The sequence below is a fragment of the Acipenser ruthenus genome, chromosome 1, assembly GCF_902713425.1.
Source record: "Acipenser ruthenus chromosome 1, fAciRut3.2 maternal haplotype, whole genome shotgun sequence".
In the NCBI taxonomy this organism is placed as follows: Eukaryota; Metazoa; Chordata; class Actinopteri; order Acipenseriformes; family Acipenseridae; genus Acipenser; species Acipenser ruthenus.
In genome coordinates this window covers 46636387-46655086 of record NC_081189.1, presented here as the reverse complement: position 1 = coordinate 46655086, position 18700 = coordinate 46636387, and the positions used below count along the sequence as shown (strand labels likewise).

Here is an 18700-nt window from a genome sequence, read left to right as displayed (position 1 = left end):
ACAAAAAGCAAGAGAGAAAATGTTTTACTAACAATTCTGTTCAAGTGTTTATGATGTGTGTTGGGAACTTGTCAGTAAAAGTGCTTAGCTTATAAGATCTATCATGTCACAGCAACTAAGCAGATTTCAAATAGCAAAATAATAGCCAGTGTTATTTTAACTAATTAAGAAGTTACTGAGTCGAAACTAAACTTGTGCCACCGGTAGTTTTTGTTCTCTTTTTGAGCTGGTACAACTCTGAAAGGATACTTGCTATTTTACTGATGTAAAGAGTAAGCATACAGTTTTCTGTGTAAAATAAATGTAAACTTATTTTATTGTTGATAAAAATCACCCCTGCAGCAAGCACACAACGCAGTGTTTTGATTATTTCAATCGTTCCCTATTCAGGGGTACAACAATTGCATACATACAGCGGTTATGTAAATGAAGCGTAGCATTTATCTATTTAAATGAACATGATTTTATTTTGACACATTACCTCTTTTAAATTTAAAGCCTATTTCATGACATTTCTAGTCATGCTCTGCTTGAATGTTCATTTATTTTTTTCTTTTTCATTTATAAAACAGATGTACATTTGGGAAATTGTATTTAATACCGTGTTGAATTGTTAATACTCGGTTGTAATACGAAGCAGTTATTCTGAGATGACAAAATGGACAGAGGGAAAAAAAACTGTAGTCAGTGTTTCATGACCAATCCTTGTCTGAGTGGTCTGCTTCTAATGGCAACTGAAAAATCATTGGTTAAAAAAAAGCTGATTTCAATTTCCTGGTTGATATCTTTGCAAAAAAGAAGCCTAGATGATATCCACTGCTTCACTAGGTTTATTCATGCAATGACAGAGGTTGTTTTTTTTAAAGTTTGTTACAGAGTTTGTTACAGTATTATGGAGAGGGGGGCCCTAAATGAAATACTTAGAATAAATGATTTCCCCAAATGAAACTAAGCCTTTTGCGAAGTGACCTGGGCTAACATGACACTAAATTGATAAAACCACTTGCCATGAATGCTCGAGCCTTGCTCTAAAAAAGTTAACTCAAACAAATGAAGGTAAATAAATTAACATTTATATTATAATGGTGATGCAGTTGTAGTTCCTCTGTAATAATGGAACTCGCTTGTTCAAATATCATTGTTGACTGAAAACTTCTATTATTACCTGGTAACATGCCAATGTCATGCCAAGATAGACTGCTGAGGATGAGCCAATTAGAGTGACACAGAGAAAAACAATGAATGACATCAACCGTATCACTGAGGTTTTTATTATGTTTTATTCTTAATATTGGTAACATTTACATGACCTTGTTTAAAAAATATAACATACCTGTGTAACCTAACCTATCTATTAATGCCAATATTCTTCTCATGTAGTCGTTTGTCATCCTAAATATATATACAAGCAAAAACATGTATATACAGTGCCTTGCGAAAGTATTCGGCCCCCTTGAACTTTGCGACCTTTTGCCACATTTCAGGCTTCAAACATAAAGATATGAAACTGTAATTTTTTGTGAAGAATCAACAACAAGTGGGACACAATCATGAAGTGGAACGAAATTTATTGGATATTTCAAACTTTTTTAACAAATAAAAAACTGAAAAATTGGGCGTGCAAAATTATTCAGCCCCTTTACTTTCAGTGCAGCAAACTCTCTCCAGAAGTTCAGTGAGGATCTCTGAATGATCCAATGTTGACCTAAATGACTAATGATGATAAATAGAATCCACCTGTGTGTAATCAAGTCTCCGTATAAATGCACCTGCACTGTGATAGTCTCAGAGGTCCGTTTAAAGCGCAGAGAGCATCATGAAGAACAAGGAACACACCAGGCAGGTCCGAGATACTGTTGTGGAGAAGTTTAAAGCCGGATTTGGATACAAAAAGATTTCCCAAGCTTTAAACATCCCAAGGAGCACTGTGCAAGCGATAATATTGAAATGGAAGGAGTATCAGACCACTGCAAATCTACCAAGACCTGGCCGTCCCTCTAAACTTTCAGCTCATACAAGGAGAAGACTGATCAGAGATGCAGCCAAGAGGCCCATGATCACTCTGGATGAACTGCAAAGATCTACAGCTGAGGTGGGAGACTCTGTCCATAGGACAACAATCAGTCGTATACTGCACAAATCTGGCCTTTATGGAAGAGTGGCAAGAAGAAAGCCATTTCTTAAAGATATCCATAAAAAGTGTTGTTTACAGTTTGCCACAAGCCACCTGGGAGACACACCAAACATGTGGAAGAAGGTGCTCTGGTCAGATGAAACCAAAATCGAACTTTTTGGCAACAATGCAAAACGTTATGTTTGGCGTAAAAGCAACACAGCTCATCACCCTGAACACACCATCCCCACTGTCAAACATGGTGGTGGCAGCATCATGGTTTGGGCCTGCTTTTCTTCAGCAGGGACAGGGAAGATGGTTAAAATTGATGGGAAGATGGATGGAGCCAAATACAGGACCATTCTGGAAGAAAACCTGATGGAGTCTGCAAAAGACCTGAGACTGGGACGGAGATTTGTCTTCCAACAAGACAATGATCCAAAACATAAAGCAAAATCTACAATGGAATGGTTCACAAATAAACATATCCAGGTGTTAGAATGGCCAAGTCAAAGTCCAGACCTGAATCCAATCGAGAATCTGTGGAAAGAACTGAAAACTGCTGTTCACAAATGCTCTCCATCCAACCTCACTGAGCTCGAGCTGTTTTGCAAGGAGGAATGGGCAAAAATTTCAGTCTCTCGATGTGCAAAACTGATAGAGACATACCCCAAGCGACTTACAGCTGTAATCGCAGCAAAAGGTGGCGCTACAAAGTATTAACTTAAGGGGGCTGAATAATTTTGCACGCCCAATTTTTCAGTTTTTTATTTGTTAAAAAAGTTTGAAATATCCAATAAATTTCGTTCCACTTCATGATTGTGTCCCACTTGTTGTTGATTCTTCACAAAAAATTACAGTTTCATATCTTTATGTTTGAAGCCTGAAATGTGGCAAAAGGTCGCAAAGTTCAAGGGGGCCGAATACTTTCGCAAGGCACTGTATATATATATATATATATATATATATATATATATATATATATATATATATATATATATATACACACACACACAGTATATATGTATATATATATATATATATATATATATATATATATATATATATATATATAGATAGATAGATAGATAGATAGATAGATAGATAGATAGATACACACACACACACAGTCGCAAACAAAAGTATTTGGGCAGTTAAAAATGAGAAAAAAACACAAAGAAAGTATGAAATTAGTTTTTGTATGTTATTTTTCATTTTATGCATGTTATTTAATAATTTGTTGTTTTATTATAAAGCTGAATCTGTACTTTAATTTATATATTTCAGTAGCACAATTAGAACTTACAGAAATCACTTTGTGGTTTTTCTCATTTTCTTTAACTGCCCAAATAATTTTGTCTGCGACTGTATGTGTGTGTGTGTATGTATGTGTGTATATATATATATATATATATATCAATTTTTGCCAACTTCCCAACGTTTCTGTATGATTACATACCTTTGTCAAGGGAAAGGTTATAAAATATTACATGCATATATATATATGTGTGTGTGTGTGTGTGTGTGTGTGTGTGTGTATACTGATGCACAGTGAAAATGCAACAGTCTAAGTTTTACATCAATAGCTCATTGGGCACATATATAATGTCATTTATATTTTAAATAGTGAGCAGATAGGTCTGTTGATGGTTTGAGTAGTATTGTTCCTTGGGATAACAAAATACTGAGCTCAAGTCATGTGATTTAAAAAAAAACGTCAGGTGCTCAGTGTTTGGTATTTGAGTTAAAATTGCTAAAATTAGTTGATCAAGAATTTGTATAAATAGCCATTCGAAAAGACATAATTTTAATTAACGCAAGAACAGTGAAAGATACGACCATGCCCCGCCTGATTGCTACTGGCATGATTAAAGGCGGCCTGGTTATGAGAGAAGTTGCCTGGAGAATGAGATTGAGGACAGCCTTACTGCTCAGCAATACATTGACGAAGTCTTTGAGGCAACAGTTTTTCCATTCCTGCAAGCCAATCCGGAAGTGTCAGTTTTCCAGCATGACAATGCAAGACCACACAGTACTAGGATTACAATTGCACAACTTCAAGAAAACAATGTCAAGGTCTTGCCTTGGCCAGCTTTTTCTCCTGACCCTAGTCCAATAGAACATCTGTGGGACCAAATCGCCAATGCCATCCACAGGAGACAACTGCGACCAGCCAACCTTCACCAGCTGGCTGCAGCTTCACAGGAAGAGTGGTGGAACATCCCGCAGCAGTCCAGCTGATCGGGTCTATGTGTCAACGCTGCCAGGATTGTGCTAATTCTCAGGGAGGTCATACCCGATAGTAACTTTGTAATGTTTTCATTTAGACAGTGTGTCACGTTTCATACTGAAAACTTATGATTCTTTGACCTGTATTTTTGTTCAGATTTTCTGTGATCTCAGTTTAAAATATTTGATTAAATCCACTAGACCTGAGTGTTGCGTTTCTTTTGTGCATCAGTATATATTCATTGCAAAAAACTACCTTAATGCAGCAGTTAGGGTTGAGCTCATTGCCACAAAAGCAAGGAAATGTGGTGTTAAGGTTTTTAACCCTAACTTGCCATTCCCACTGCCGTCATCAGGTAAGACAGAGAACATGCAACTCTTTCCAGATGACACAAGAGACATCCATCATCATGGTCCACCGGTGCTGTAGCAATGGATATACATGTACACTTCAACACATACACACCCACTTCAGGCTGCAGAACCGTATTTATTTACCACTTAATTTACCAAAATGAAAATTATTTATTATTGATGCAGGAAAAAACACATTAACAATACGCTGTGCAACGTCAACCTAGAAATCTGCCTGAGTGAACGTTATATTTTTATTCCACAATGAACCTACACAAAGGGGAAATACACAAATATAATATGTTTTTGTGTAAAAATACATGATCTGAAATCAAATGAATTGAAGCACAATCTCGTAAATGCATCATTGTATTACAGACTTAATACAAGTGCAAATGCAATGAAAGTGAAACATAACGTTTCTGTTTTGTAAAACAAATAATACTAAATTGACTGTATAAGAACACAGTATATATATAGTTCCGATAATGTCAAAATGAGATTGGCAGATTTTACCCGAATTGAAGTCAAAGTAGATGCTATAGTCAGAGGGGAAAGTAACTTCAATTTCTTACCAGTGTAGTGTTATTTTCAGGTATGTGTTAAAAAGCGGTACTCAGCACACTGCGCTTGCTCGCGCATGCCTAAACAACTTCTGCTAAGAAAGCGCCCATTCAAAACTGGTACGTTATGCTGTTTTCAGTCTTTTACATCTTTTTTTAATTGAATTTATCATATTTTCCAATCTTTTGCAATGTTTTTTTTATGTATTTTATCATATTTTTCCACCATTATGAAAACAGTATGCAAACATTTATCATATGCAATACATTGGGTCATATACATTTTTTTTATTTTTTTTAACTTGTGTAACTTTGAGGTGGACTGCTCGTGAATTGTTTTTTTCTTTTTAGAGAAATTGATTGTCTGTTTCCAGTTTAAGTTTGCAAAAAATAAATGTATAATTAATGGTCATTTGTAAATAGGAAAACACCCATCAGATCGCAACTGATTGCACCTGTACCAAAATCTGACAGTGTACCACTTACAATAAGACAACGTACTACTTTCTGCCATTACACAGGCCACGTTTTGGTACGTGTATCATATTATGACGATGTACCACTTTCTAACACTACACCGGCTCTATAGTCGAGATCACAGCTTCTATCAGAGTGAAAAACAACATCCACAAACTTGAATTTGAAGCTTATCTATAAACTTCAAAGTACATTCAAACAGTATTCCTATTGCAAAAGAAAAGAAGATAGAAAAATGCATGAAAATAGAATAATCTAGCTAGAAAAAAATAAACCAAAAACTTTTTTTGTATTTTTTTTTTTTATTATTTGTGCATTTTTCCTGAGGGATATCAGACAACGTCTGTCAGATAAACTGTTCCCCCACGACTACCACTAGTTTAATGAAAATTGATTTGAGTTTGTTTCAAGGCTCGAAGTCAAGGACTCGTGACTCAGACTTGGCCTCGAATGACAGTGACTCGGACTCAGATCCTGATGACTCGGACTTGACACTATGACACAGACTCGACTACAAGTCTGATCTATTAATACAAACATTTATAATGCAATCTTACAAACTACCGTCCTGCCATAATATATCCTTTTTTTTTTTTCAATTAAGAAGTACCTGGTACGTTGCAGCACTGAGCGAGCATTTTTTTGAGAACGTACCAGGTACGTCCAATAGCAAGGGGTTAAATGTTTCACTAAGTTATTTATTGCTGCCCTCACATTAAGTGGTGCTCCGCAGACTCTGTGTACAGTATATATTTAAATACTTATTCACCTTGTATTACTGACTGACACGTTTGGTATGCATTCTGGGAGCTGTAGTTGAAACAGGAGCGTGTGTCTTTGTGATTGCATTGTTTACAGGCTCCCCAGAACTACAGATACCACAGTAGCCTGACGTACACACAGTTTTGCTGACTCAATCAGCAAACGGCTCGTGTAAAAAGCACACTCTTTCAGGGACGGGATTCCTTGCTGAGAGAATTTTATAAAGTCCCGGATGCTAGACTGTTATCTTTCATTATTAATAACTCCTGAACCATTTCATATTTTTTCAGCAAACCCTCAAAAGACCCTACCTCAGCACAGACCATGTGTACCTTACTCAGTTTAGTGCAGAAATTCAGTACTGTGTATCCTATACATGAGCAAAAAATGCAACCCCCCCCCCCCCCCATGTTGTTATGTATAGGGGAATAAAAGGGAACTTTTACTAAAAAACACATATCCAACGGGGCTCCCGAGTGGTGCATCTGGCAAAGGCGCTCAGGATGCGCTATAGCCTGGAGGTCGTCGGTTCGAGTCCAGGCTATTCCACTGCCGACCGTGGAAGAGGGATCCCAAGGGGCGGTGCATAATTGGCCGAGCGTCGCCTGGGTGGGGAGGGCTTAGGTTGGCCATGGTGTCTTCGGCTCACAGTGCACCAGTGACCCCTATGGGCTGGCCGGGTGCCTGCGGGCTTTCCTGTCAGCTGCCCAGAGCTGCGTTGTCCTCCGACGCTGTAGCTCTGAGGTGGCTGCATGGTGGGCCTGCAGAGTGAAAAGAAACGGTCGGCTGGCGGCACACGCTTCGGAGGACAGCGTGTTTGTCTTCGCCGCTCACGAGTCAGACATTGGGAGAAAAACGGAGTAAAAATCAATTGCCGACTACTAAATTTATAAAAACTAAAAAACTAAAAAACTAAGGTGGCGTCATGAAACTCTCCACACTTTCACAACATTGCAAGTCAAAACATGCAAATTTGTGGGCAATTCTGACAAACCACGCCAAAAGTTATTAAGTGCAACGTTAGGGGTTTAACATTGAGCACCCAACTCAACTACCGTGCCACTATAACCAGTTATAACGGTTCTCTTAACTAGCAGTGTTAACAATTTGTGATTTAAATATTCCTGGTTTTCTTCATATGTATCATTAGGGTGACCACCTTTTCAAAATGCAAAAACGGGACACCTGCCATTTTTTATTGAGGGGGGGGATATTGTATATTTACATATTTTAGACTGTATATTTAATAACAGTATTTCAAAATTAAATAACAACTTACCAACTTTGAATGCTTCTTAATATCGTTTTCACCTCAGTATCCAATTCTAAAATCTTTTCTACATAATGTATAAAACCATTTGCACTTTTCCTAATACATGTGTATGACTGTCATTAAATTCCTCTCTGAATTTGCACAGGTGCTTACTTTTTTTTCTTTGGTGGACTAGGCTTTATAGGGTACTCCTTCCTTTACCGACATATCACTATCTGTCTCACTTCAACTTTGAGTATGCCACTTCGCATACACAAAGAAAACAATGAAATTAAAATATTCTACAAATTTTATTTAGTTTGCTGTTGCCAAAGCAGATCAGTGTCAGGCTATTGGGGAACAGGCATTGCAAAATGATGCAGCAGAGGCGGGGCTTTGCTCCAAACAGATATGCTGTGGTTTGACGCAGTGCCTACAAAGGTACCATGAAATGTTCCTGTCTGGACAACTGACGAAGTCAGCACCTCCGGTCACTTTTTGTAAAGTAACAAAAACGCTTATTCACTGCCAAACATGAACTACTTAACATGTGTAATACTGACCTTAATATGATAATCAATCAGAATGCAGTGTCCTGACAGGAACATTTAGTGGTACCTTTGTAAGGACAGCTGGTTTGACTGTGGCTCAGGGACAAATTCCATCCTGGAGGCATTTAGTCCGGGACCAGGACTTGATCTTTACATTTAGGGACTGTCCTGTCCAATCAGGGATGAATGGTCACCCTATGTATCATGCTAGCTACAACATTGGCAGTGTGTACATATCTTTGCATATCTTTGGGAACTTTTATCTTTGATTTATAACGGGTGTGTTCTGGTAACAGATCAATGAGGATATACCCTTAATAAAACATACATTTATCCAGAAACAAACAGCGAAACAAAGTCATGGGGAAATGTGTGGGGTACCTGCTCGTCACTTCTGTGGTAATCATTATCTTCCTCCTGCTTCTCTTCTGTTGTCTCTTTGTTTGATGTGTCTTCTGGTTTTGTTTCACCTTTTTGCATGGAAAAGAAACAATTGGGTCACTAAACACAGATACTATTTGGAAAACACTGAAGCCAATATTCAATCAAGTGTTACATTTGAAAAACAATTTAAGGTAAAAAACTAAACACAAACAAACTTCAAGTATTACAGAACTAGTAAGAAACAGGAACTCTTAAGTTAACGTATTGAGTTATTTGTTTGAAGCTTTGTAACAGCAATGTAGCTCAGGGGTAAATGTTTTGTGAATAGGACAGTTAACATTCTTTCGAATTATACTTAGGCTAATATATTTGTCACAACTGGTTGAAGTCAAAAGTACCAAGATAAAGCTACAGGAGATGGAACCATATGGCATAATGAACTAGGCAGAGAACTTTTACTCGCTTATGCTAAAATGTTGGAAATTTGTGATCCATTAAATGTACATATAGTCAACACCTAAATAGAAAACTCAACGTGAAGCCTTGACTAAACCACTAACAATTACCATCTCCATCTTTCTGCAAGGGTAGTTACTTTTCGAACAGCTTTATTCAAAGTCAGAACACACCTAGCACAACCTCAATCTATTAACAACCTGTGGTTTGCTGTTGTGAGTATGAAATGTATTTATCTCCTTCAGCAAAAAATAAATAAAATAAAATGCAGCATTGAATTTTCTGTTACTCAACAACTTAATTTAAGATGATTCACTTTTTAATTTGCATTAGACATTAGATAGATTTGGCATTTACTAATTAGTTTCCAAATGTAATTTAGTCTTCTGGAGAGGTGAGCAAAAATGTGAGTCTTGTTTTGCCATTTATAGTCTTTTTGAAGGACTTGTGATTTGGACTCTGACTTGACACTTGGGACTCGAGGTTTGAGGACTTGACTACAAGTCTGCTGAACCTGGAATCATTGACTAACACGTAAAATCTTAACATGAATGATTTAACAGTCTATGGGAATTATCAGACAAAAAATAGACTAACCATTTCGTTGTGGGTCTAAGTGTGGCTTTGTCAAGCACATTTCACTTTTGACATCTCCAGGCACTTCCATACCAAGTTTCTGATAAAAGTCTCTCTGTTTTTTCAACTCCGCTTTAGAGAGAGAATAAAAAGAAAAGGAAAAAATATTTAAAAAAACAAAACAAACAAAAAAAAATCATTAATTCATTTAAAAAAAAAACCACTGTAAGGTTTTAAGCAAAAGCGGTCAAATATATACCAAACAATGATGAATTTATGATGTTGGCCCAAATAAGATCCCAGAATTAGCCCCATTGCTTCTCCCAAAGTGATAAATGCCCGAGGCAGGTAGACCCTGCCAATGTTCTGTCATGGTTTATTTTATTGTCGGTACTCTTGATGATATATTATGAATAGCAATGCCTGGGGATAAAAAATATAACTTTGTAGGTTAAACCCTGGTCACGGTTGACTTGGAGTAAACATAAGTCTAAAATTAGAACAAAGCTTGCTTATTCAGTTGGTAGGTAAACATGGTTAAAATGTTAGTAAACATTGTTTATTTTTATATATTTTTTTTATTCCCCTTCCCTAGGTTAATAACACTGGGAGCAAGGGGGGGTTGCTCCAATCATAGGCCCCACTTAAATTGTCCCTGTAGAACACCTCCATTTTGTCTTCTGAATGTCATTGATATGCAGTTCTGTGTAACAAAGTCCCTCTCAACGATATTGCTTTTTTTCTATCAATGTTTCGACATCTATGCTTGATAAGAGAATTTAACTTACACAGAAGCAGGGGACAATGCGACATTCAGAAGACAAAATGGATGCACTCTCTGCAGACAGCTCAAGTGGTGTGCTTTGAAATTGCTTTGGGAGGAACATGGCAGTTGATTAATGTGTGGATAGAAATATCAAAACAATTGTGATTGGGTTTAAAAAAACACTCTCTACCAAAATGTAGTACACAGGCGGCAGTAAGGTTAGTGGATGTTCACCAATGATTTCAAATTAAACCAGTGCTTTTTAGGTCCATAGTTTTTCTATGTAGATACCTACCGTCTTGAAGTCCAGGGACCAATTTGTAGACAATATCTTGCATTGTTCGGTCATGGCTACCACAAAAACAGAAATAATAAATAAAAAGTTAGGAACAGGAAGAAATTAAGACACAGTACACTTCATCATATGGTATTATTTATATTAACTGCAAACCACGGCAAGGACCACACATTTCTGAATAATAATGAAGTACAGATGACCTTCACATAGTCAGCTATATATATTGAATTTTTCATTACAGGAAAACAAAGCATGGGCAGCTGGCTCTTTGAGCTAAAATATTATGCTATATATATATATATATATATATATATGCATGTGTGTGTGCGTGTGTTTTGCCTAAAAATAAACTGCAATCTCATTTCCTGAGGTGCATTACACTTTGGATAAGGATTAGGCGCAGCCCAAGCATCACCCCCAATCCCATATCATTACTGCATAATTTCATCAACTGCTTACAAATATATATATATATATATATTTCTAACATTGACATTTCCAGTTGAGTGGTTTTGAGTCTGGAGCTTGATTCTTTGATGGAGCAAAAATGTATTTAAATATATGTAAAGGCATTGTTTCGCACAACAAAACCTGTGTTGATTTGCTCCATTGACTTAATCTCTGTATAAAATGCAACAATGCAGAGTTTACATTTTATACCCCCTGGAAAATAAGAAGAATTAACTGAAACAAAGACTAGCATGAGTTCTATTTAGGGGATCGTTATTTGGTTTTATTTTTTGATTTTTGGCAGCTTACAATTTATGGAAATTAATTTATCCACTAAAGGGGAACTAATGCAAGCAGGTGCCAGATTGTAGAGAAATGATCTGTTTAGCACAATGTTTCTTCCAATGCGTTTGATAAGACAGACTCATGGCCAGTGGGACTTAGTTAAACACCCCCTGAATTCCTCACTAGGGCTAAAAGAAGCTGAACTGTCAATACAAGTGGCTGGTATCACTTGAGATCAGTGTTTCAAACTGTTATTATTACTTAAAGATGAAGTGTGCCACAATTCCATTCAATTAAAAACCAAAATGTATTTCCATGGTGTCTGTTCGCTAAATTATTCTATTCTTCTGTGCACTCTACTTTATCAGAACTTCACAGATGTGTGCAACAATCATGTTTGTAAGCATTTCCCAAAAAGTATGCAAGTGATATCTGCTGATGAAAGGCATGAGGAGAAACATTTGTTCTACTTTTTTGTATTGAGTGTTCTTGAAGTTATAGATGAATAATACTTATTAGCAGAAATACAAAAGCTTCTTCTCCTTCCCTTTTTAAACCTGCTTGCCAATACCCCCCACCCCTCAATTTTATTCTAAAAGCAGGAACAACTCATTATTAGACACAGTGTGGGACTATGGGACTGATTACTTTGTAGGCTGGTGGCTTTCAAAACCTGGTGTCCTAATGAACTTTTATGGGGACAATATGAGGAGACATGTATATTTTGCACACACATTGTTTTTGCATGCTTTGTTTTCCTGTAATGATTGTTGTTTATTAACTTTAAATTGTGGGAGGTGAACTATATAAAATCGTTGTGCCAGGGAGCTAACTATATAAAATTCCACTGAACTATATTCTGTACATACAGTGCCATTAAAAACTATTTACTGTGTGCATAAAATGCCAGCGAGTGAAGTATATACATAAAATGCCAGTGAGCTATATACAGTCGCCCCCACTTACACCATACAGGGTTATTTCAGGCAGCTGTTTGTATCGGACAAATAGCGTTTACCATTCCCATTGATTTCAATAACAAAGGCATCATTTATACTGTCTTAAGAATGCCGTATACTTCGGGCAGACTCAGCTGTTTGGATCTTCTTATGTGCCATTCTCATAGATTTAAATAATAAAACATACTGCTTATACTGTAGTAATCACTCTTATTAATCTGCAAATCAGCTATTTTCAACTCGTTACCTTGCCATTCACATAGATTTCAATAAAAATGCAGCACTTTACTGTAGTAAAAAAGCTTGACAGATCACTCAAGCAGTTGTTTGCACCTCGTTACTGAGTGATTACCCCTGTACTGTACCTTGGCTATTTAATCCCTGTACGCAGTGTCAGATTTATTTACAGACTGAAAAAACAGCACTGACTGCAACAGCAAGCAAGCATGGCTGAAAAGAGAAAAGCGATGAGCATCAGCATGACAATTCAGTGTAAATAAAATGTCTCTGTTAGATGCTGTGCGCTTGCTAAAGCATGCTTGGAACAATGTGGGAATGGACCTGATTATGGACTGGGGAAGGGGATGGGAGTACTCTGTAAATGATGTGTGTTTGTAAACTGTTATTACTACAGTAATTGTTACAGCTGTGTATAATGGTATTTAAAACAGGATTCATTTATCCGCATTTTTACATATCCGCCCTTACTCTGGTCCCATCGCAGTCGGTTATGCGACAGATTACTGTACTTTATTACATTCATAGGTTTTAACACATCTTTTTTATTAGTGTAATGAGCATCTTAATAAAGATTTTTAACTGCATGCACGCTTGTTTGTTTTGATTACTGTACTGGTGATTGGGGGACATTTTAAATGTCAGGTTATTTATTGTGTGGGAGTTTATACTGTACACCGTAACACAAACGTGCCCGTTCTAAGCTGTGGCAACTGTATATATAAAATGCCAGGAAATATAACCATAAAGGGAGGTGCAGATTCTGCCAGTTTTTAAGTCTTTTATTATAGAGGCGCAGTTCTGTAGCATGTACAGTAAATGCTTAGTCGCCAACGTGACTTGCAGGTCACATTTTGAGACCGGACGACTTGATTTGAACCACCCTGAATAGGCATATTCAAAGAAATCAACTGTAGGGAAGGTTAATAATCAAAAAAATGTATGCATATTTGTTGCATTTCATTCCATACCCCATCAACAGGACTCCAGGTCTACAGAGTTTCCCATGTCAATGAAGGCTCTTGATTTTACTTTATTAGTGTTAAATATGGATGTTCCTTGACCCTCATTGTTGTAAGAGTAAAATTCACTCGAGATCCATACTAATCATTAGTTTAATTTCCTCATCAGGACTCAGCCTGCAGGGGGTAAATAACCACTAAGCACTCTGCTGGCAAAGCTTGAGGGGCATTAGTACTTAATGGATTCTGAACTATTAGTTCTGCTTTAATAACAACTCCCAAGATACTTCTGAATTTGATTCTTGTGACATTGTTAAAAGGTATACACAATTGACTGGGAATAATACATTGAGAGCTACATCCAAAACCCTTAGTCAAATATCCTTTTAAATTAATGCTTCACATTTATTTGCAGGAGATTATCATCAAGTTTCATTCAAATGCTAAAACTGCTTACATACATTTTTAACTGAGGGCTGTGAGGACTGACAACAAGCTATGCAAAGTAAGAGGGTAAAAATAGAGTTTTAATATATTAATGTTTCTCTATGGGAAGGATTTAATTAACTCAGAAATCAATGCAATTAGCATACGCAATAACCCAGCATGTTTTAGCGCAGAAGGGTAGCAGTGGGAAGAGAAACATGCTTTGTGCTTTGTAAAGGCAACCTAGAGTTGAACTTAAATGACAGCTCAAAGCAGCAGTCCTCTAAGATAGCTGTTTGTCTTTATTGATGCTGCAATTCCTAAACAATGAAATGGTTTTACCTTTGAAAGTGAAAATAGACTCAGGTGTAATTTGAATTTATTTTTAAGCTTAATATTTGATGATGTTTATCTAAATCCACCTTTCCTTTGCTTAGAAATTACTTTGAACCATGTGGAGAATCTGAAGTGCCTGGACTGAACGACTTCAAAGTGACTTATAGAATACTGTGGACCAGATTGTGTGACAATAGGCCTGTAACAGGGGGAGACCTGTACTGACTCTTCTGATGTGTTCATAGTGCTGCAGGAAGAGGGCAGCAGCCCGTCAATATTTGCCTGTCAGTCATGGCAGTGACACGGAGAGGTGGGAGAGTGGGTGTGCGGGCTTTCCTTCTCTCTGAGTGGCTGAGAGGCGGGTCTTGGGGGAATTGCTGGCCTTATAAGTTAACATTCTGTTGTTCCCTCAGGTCTGCCCTCGGAGACGTACTAGGCGTACGGAAGCACTGGTTCGTGAACTGCGGGGACGGAAATCCCAATGAGAGAGAGCTAGCGGTAGCGGGGGAAACTGTGGGCAGCCCCGATAAATATTTTTATACAAGGTTGAGGGAGCCGTGAGTTTAGGACGGAGACCCGGGCCATGCGGGTAGCGACGGTTGGGGTGAAGCTGCCAAGCGCAGCACCTTTTATTTGTAGTTTTGTTTATTGTACTTTATTTTTCCTGTTCCTTTCACCTTCTGATTAACTTTGTATTTGAGCACCTGTACTCTGTACCGCTCCCGGTATAGTTGTGGCTCTGTCGGTACCATTGTTGGTACGGCAGACCACAGACAACAGCGCCCTCTGCGGGCTGAAAAGAAAGTATACGTCCATAATAAAACTGGGCACCTGTGCGGTGTTCCCGAATTACTTTTGTGTCTCCTGTGTGTCAGTGAATTACCCACCACCCTTCCACAAGGCCCTATTCCATTAGTTAAATATAATGTCACATTTTCAAAGTCTGTTTTCATTGATAAAAAGATGATATTCATCAAACTGTTACAGACTGTTGGTTTAATTACAGTAACAGTGTCAATTAACCAGCACAGTAGAATACTGCTGTTGATTGAATTTGAAATCAATATTTAAAATCTGTAGTTTCTTATCTGGAAATGGAAAAAAGTCACATAACAGCAAATATGGCAGCCATATCAGAACAGAAGACACATTTATTAAGGTCACTGAAACATTTTGCTTTATGTAGTTATTTCAATGTAAAAAAATAATGAAATCTGAATCTGAAATGGTTTCTAAGATATGGCAGGACAATAGGTTATTATCATAACCCTGGTTCCCTCCAATAGAAATATAACCATTACTGAATGGGTATTTACCTGAATATTGTATACCAAAGTTGCTCTTTGAGTCTGTGACATAGTTGTGACCCTGCCCCCGAGGGAACAAAAGGCCAGCGCTCACAGATCTCAGAGTCACCTTGAAGGTTAATAGTTACATTTATATTTCAGGCAATTTCAGGAGTTATGATAATAACCTACCGTTCCCTTTCAAGTACGAAATGTAACCATTACCGAATGGGTGAGTGTACCAAAGCCGTCGCAATTACTGCCATGGGACAAGTCGTGGGGTTGAACTCACGAGGCAGACACCACTTGTTGGAAAGTCTCAGATGGCTCAAATGCAGCCTTTAAGGGGCCAGACCCAGAGCTGCAGGATTGATGGATCGGTGCGTGACTGAGCAGGTCAAGGCGTGTCAGCAGTCTCTGCGGCTGGCCGCTCAGGAGCTGCATCATGGTTGAAAACCAGATCCTCCTTGGCCAATATGGGGCTGTTTGGAACACCTTGGCCAGGTCCTGCCAGACACAGTGGGAGCAGTGCAAGCGGTGGGAAGGCATATAACAGTGCCACGACTGTTGTGTTGTCTGTGCGTATAAGTACATGTCTCCCTTGAACCTGGTGTAATGACCCAGATTGGATGTGTCCGTGGCGACGACCTCCCTTCTGGTGACACTGCCCAGCGCTATGCCTAGGCATAGATGGGTCGGTTGTTTCCACGAAGAGTGTCCTTAGACACTGGTGGGACACTAACAGGCGTTCACAATTTAACGCGGGCTGGAAGACGCTGCAGATGAACCAGGTCTGCTGAGGGTGCATGTGCAGGAGACCCAACAGCAGGGTCTGGGAAGGTCCTGCCATCAGGCCCAGAAGTTTCTGAAACGTTACTACTGTGAGCGCACTGTTGACCTCAAAGAGCTCCAAAGCAGCTATTCTCATCACTTTGCCGTCCGATAGAGTGGCCAGCATGGAGTCCAGGCACACACCGAGATAGGCGGCTGTCTGGGAAGACGAGAGCTGGCTCTTCACATGATTCACCGTAAGGCCCAACCGTCGAATGTGGTCAGTGACAAGTTCCGTGTGGAGTTTCAATGGGGCCAAAATAGCTTCTATGCAATTCAAGAAGGATAGGCCAAATAACCTGGAAGGCAAAATGCAGGTACTTCCTGTGCGCTGGTTTTATGGGGATGTGGAAATAGGCGTTCTTGAGGTCCACAGTAGTGAACCAGTTGCCTTGCCTGATTGACTGCAACAGCATTCGGCTCAGATACAGGTTGACCTGTCAGAGATTGAGTATCAGTGTGAGGCCACCATCCCGCTTTGGCACTAGGAAGCACTTAGAGTAGAACCTTTCCTCCATCTCGAGGGGGTCTATCATGCGAATAGTCTGTTTTTGCAGCAGAGCTGTTGCTTCCTGAGACACCACAGTGGCATCTTGTGGGTATGTGACTGATGCTGCAGTCACGCCCCAAAAGGGCAGGGGAGGGGGACCGGGCTTGAATCATAGCGAATAGCCGGTCTGAACGGTAGTAAGCACCCAGACGTCTGTGGTGCACTAACGCCAATAGTCCAGATGGCTCCCCAAGAAGGGGCCCTGGGAATGTGACAGCAAAGTCCTATGGCTGCTGTTTCGCCTGTGCCGCGGACCGGTCCCGAGCATCGCCTTTGGTGGCAGGCACAGCCAGCTGCGCTGGTTTTTGTGGCTGCTGGGCCCGAGGGCGCCAGTTTGCTGCTGCTTTACGTGCCCGGAGACGGTCGCTTGGGAAGCAGGCGAACCAACTCCTTAGCAGATTCCCATTTGCGGTAAAAGCGCTGCAGCATCTCGTCTACCGCCGGACCAAACGTATGCCCTGGAGCGACCAGGGCGCCCAACAGTGGTGCTTTGTCCCAGTCAGGTACCGGTGCATAGGACAGCCAAAGCTGCCTGTGGGCAGCTACCACCGCAGTCAGGTTTCTGCCTACATCTTGTCTGCTGAGTTTAGACACACAAAACAGGTTCTTGTTCACCAGGCGCAGCTCATCCAGCTATTGTGGGGAGGGCCTGTAGTTCTTGGAGAGGGACTGCAGCAAATGCAACTGGTATGCTACCAGGATGCTGTTATAGTTCCCCAACCATACAACAAATGCCCTGGCTGAATAAGCCCTTTTGAGGATCACCTCAGAAACCTGGCACTGCTTGTTAGGGCAGGCAGTGTCCTTGGATAACAGTGCCAAATTAGGTTCAGTGGCCAGTACACAGAATACAGCCATGTACCAAAAATCAAGACACACCCCAAAGCTTCACTGACATGGCACTGATGCAGTTACATTTTTTCAGTTAAGAGGTTTTCTAACTGGACAACAACGGTAAGGGAACTTATTTGAGAGAAGTTCTATGTAACATGTAACATTTATGTAATAAATTAACTTAGCTTTTAGACCTTTAAATACCGATGAAATACTGTTTTAATTGAGGTAAACATCTTTTCAGTGTCTTGGTCCTATAAAGTGTTTCAATATTTAGCATTCCTTAGTATAAGTATCTTTCAGCAGAGAGTGACCTCTACAGGAAGTAACATTTTAAGCTTCAGCAGCTGGTAGTGTTAAATTCAAGAATTGAGTACACACGATCATCCCAATGACATTGCATGCTGTCCTTGGCTGCAGCAGCCACAGCACAGATTGTAATGACAGAGTGACTCATTATTAAACCACTGTCCAAAAAAATAAATACATACATAAATAAAAAAATAAAAAGTGATGTTGCATTTTCTTAACCAGTAACATTTGGGAACTATTTTATAAAAATGCTGGGTGCAAGCAGAGCAATCCAATTAGTCTCTGCTGTGGCTATGATTAATTTGTATTTGATAATGTCAAACACTGTATGTGGTTGTAAAAAGTAATTTCAAACACACCCTATCAGATAACAAGAATAAATCAAGGCTTATTTATGTGTAAAAAGGGGGAGACTAAAAGCAGTATGGACAAAGGAGAAATATGATTCAGT

The 18700-nt window shown here is 39.1% G+C and overlaps 1 protein-coding gene across 3 annotated transcripts in view; it reads right to left on the bottom strand.

Annotated features, from left to right (window-relative positions):
• LOC117421483 (polycomb group RING finger protein 3) overlaps positions 1–18700 on the bottom strand; it is a 147185-nt gene that overhangs the window by 19604 nt on the left and 108881 nt on the right. For all 3 annotated transcript variants that reach the window (XM_059025788.1, XM_034035951.3, XM_034035952.3), the window contains 3 exons: positions 10779–10834; positions 9739–9849; positions 8683–8771 (listed from right to left, as the gene is read on the bottom strand). In XM_059025788.1, the coding sequence (XP_058881771.1) occupies positions 8683–8771; positions 9739–9849; positions 10779–10834 (256 nt within the window). The remainder of the gene's footprint in view (positions 1–8682; positions 8772–9738; positions 9850–10778; positions 10835–18700) is intronic.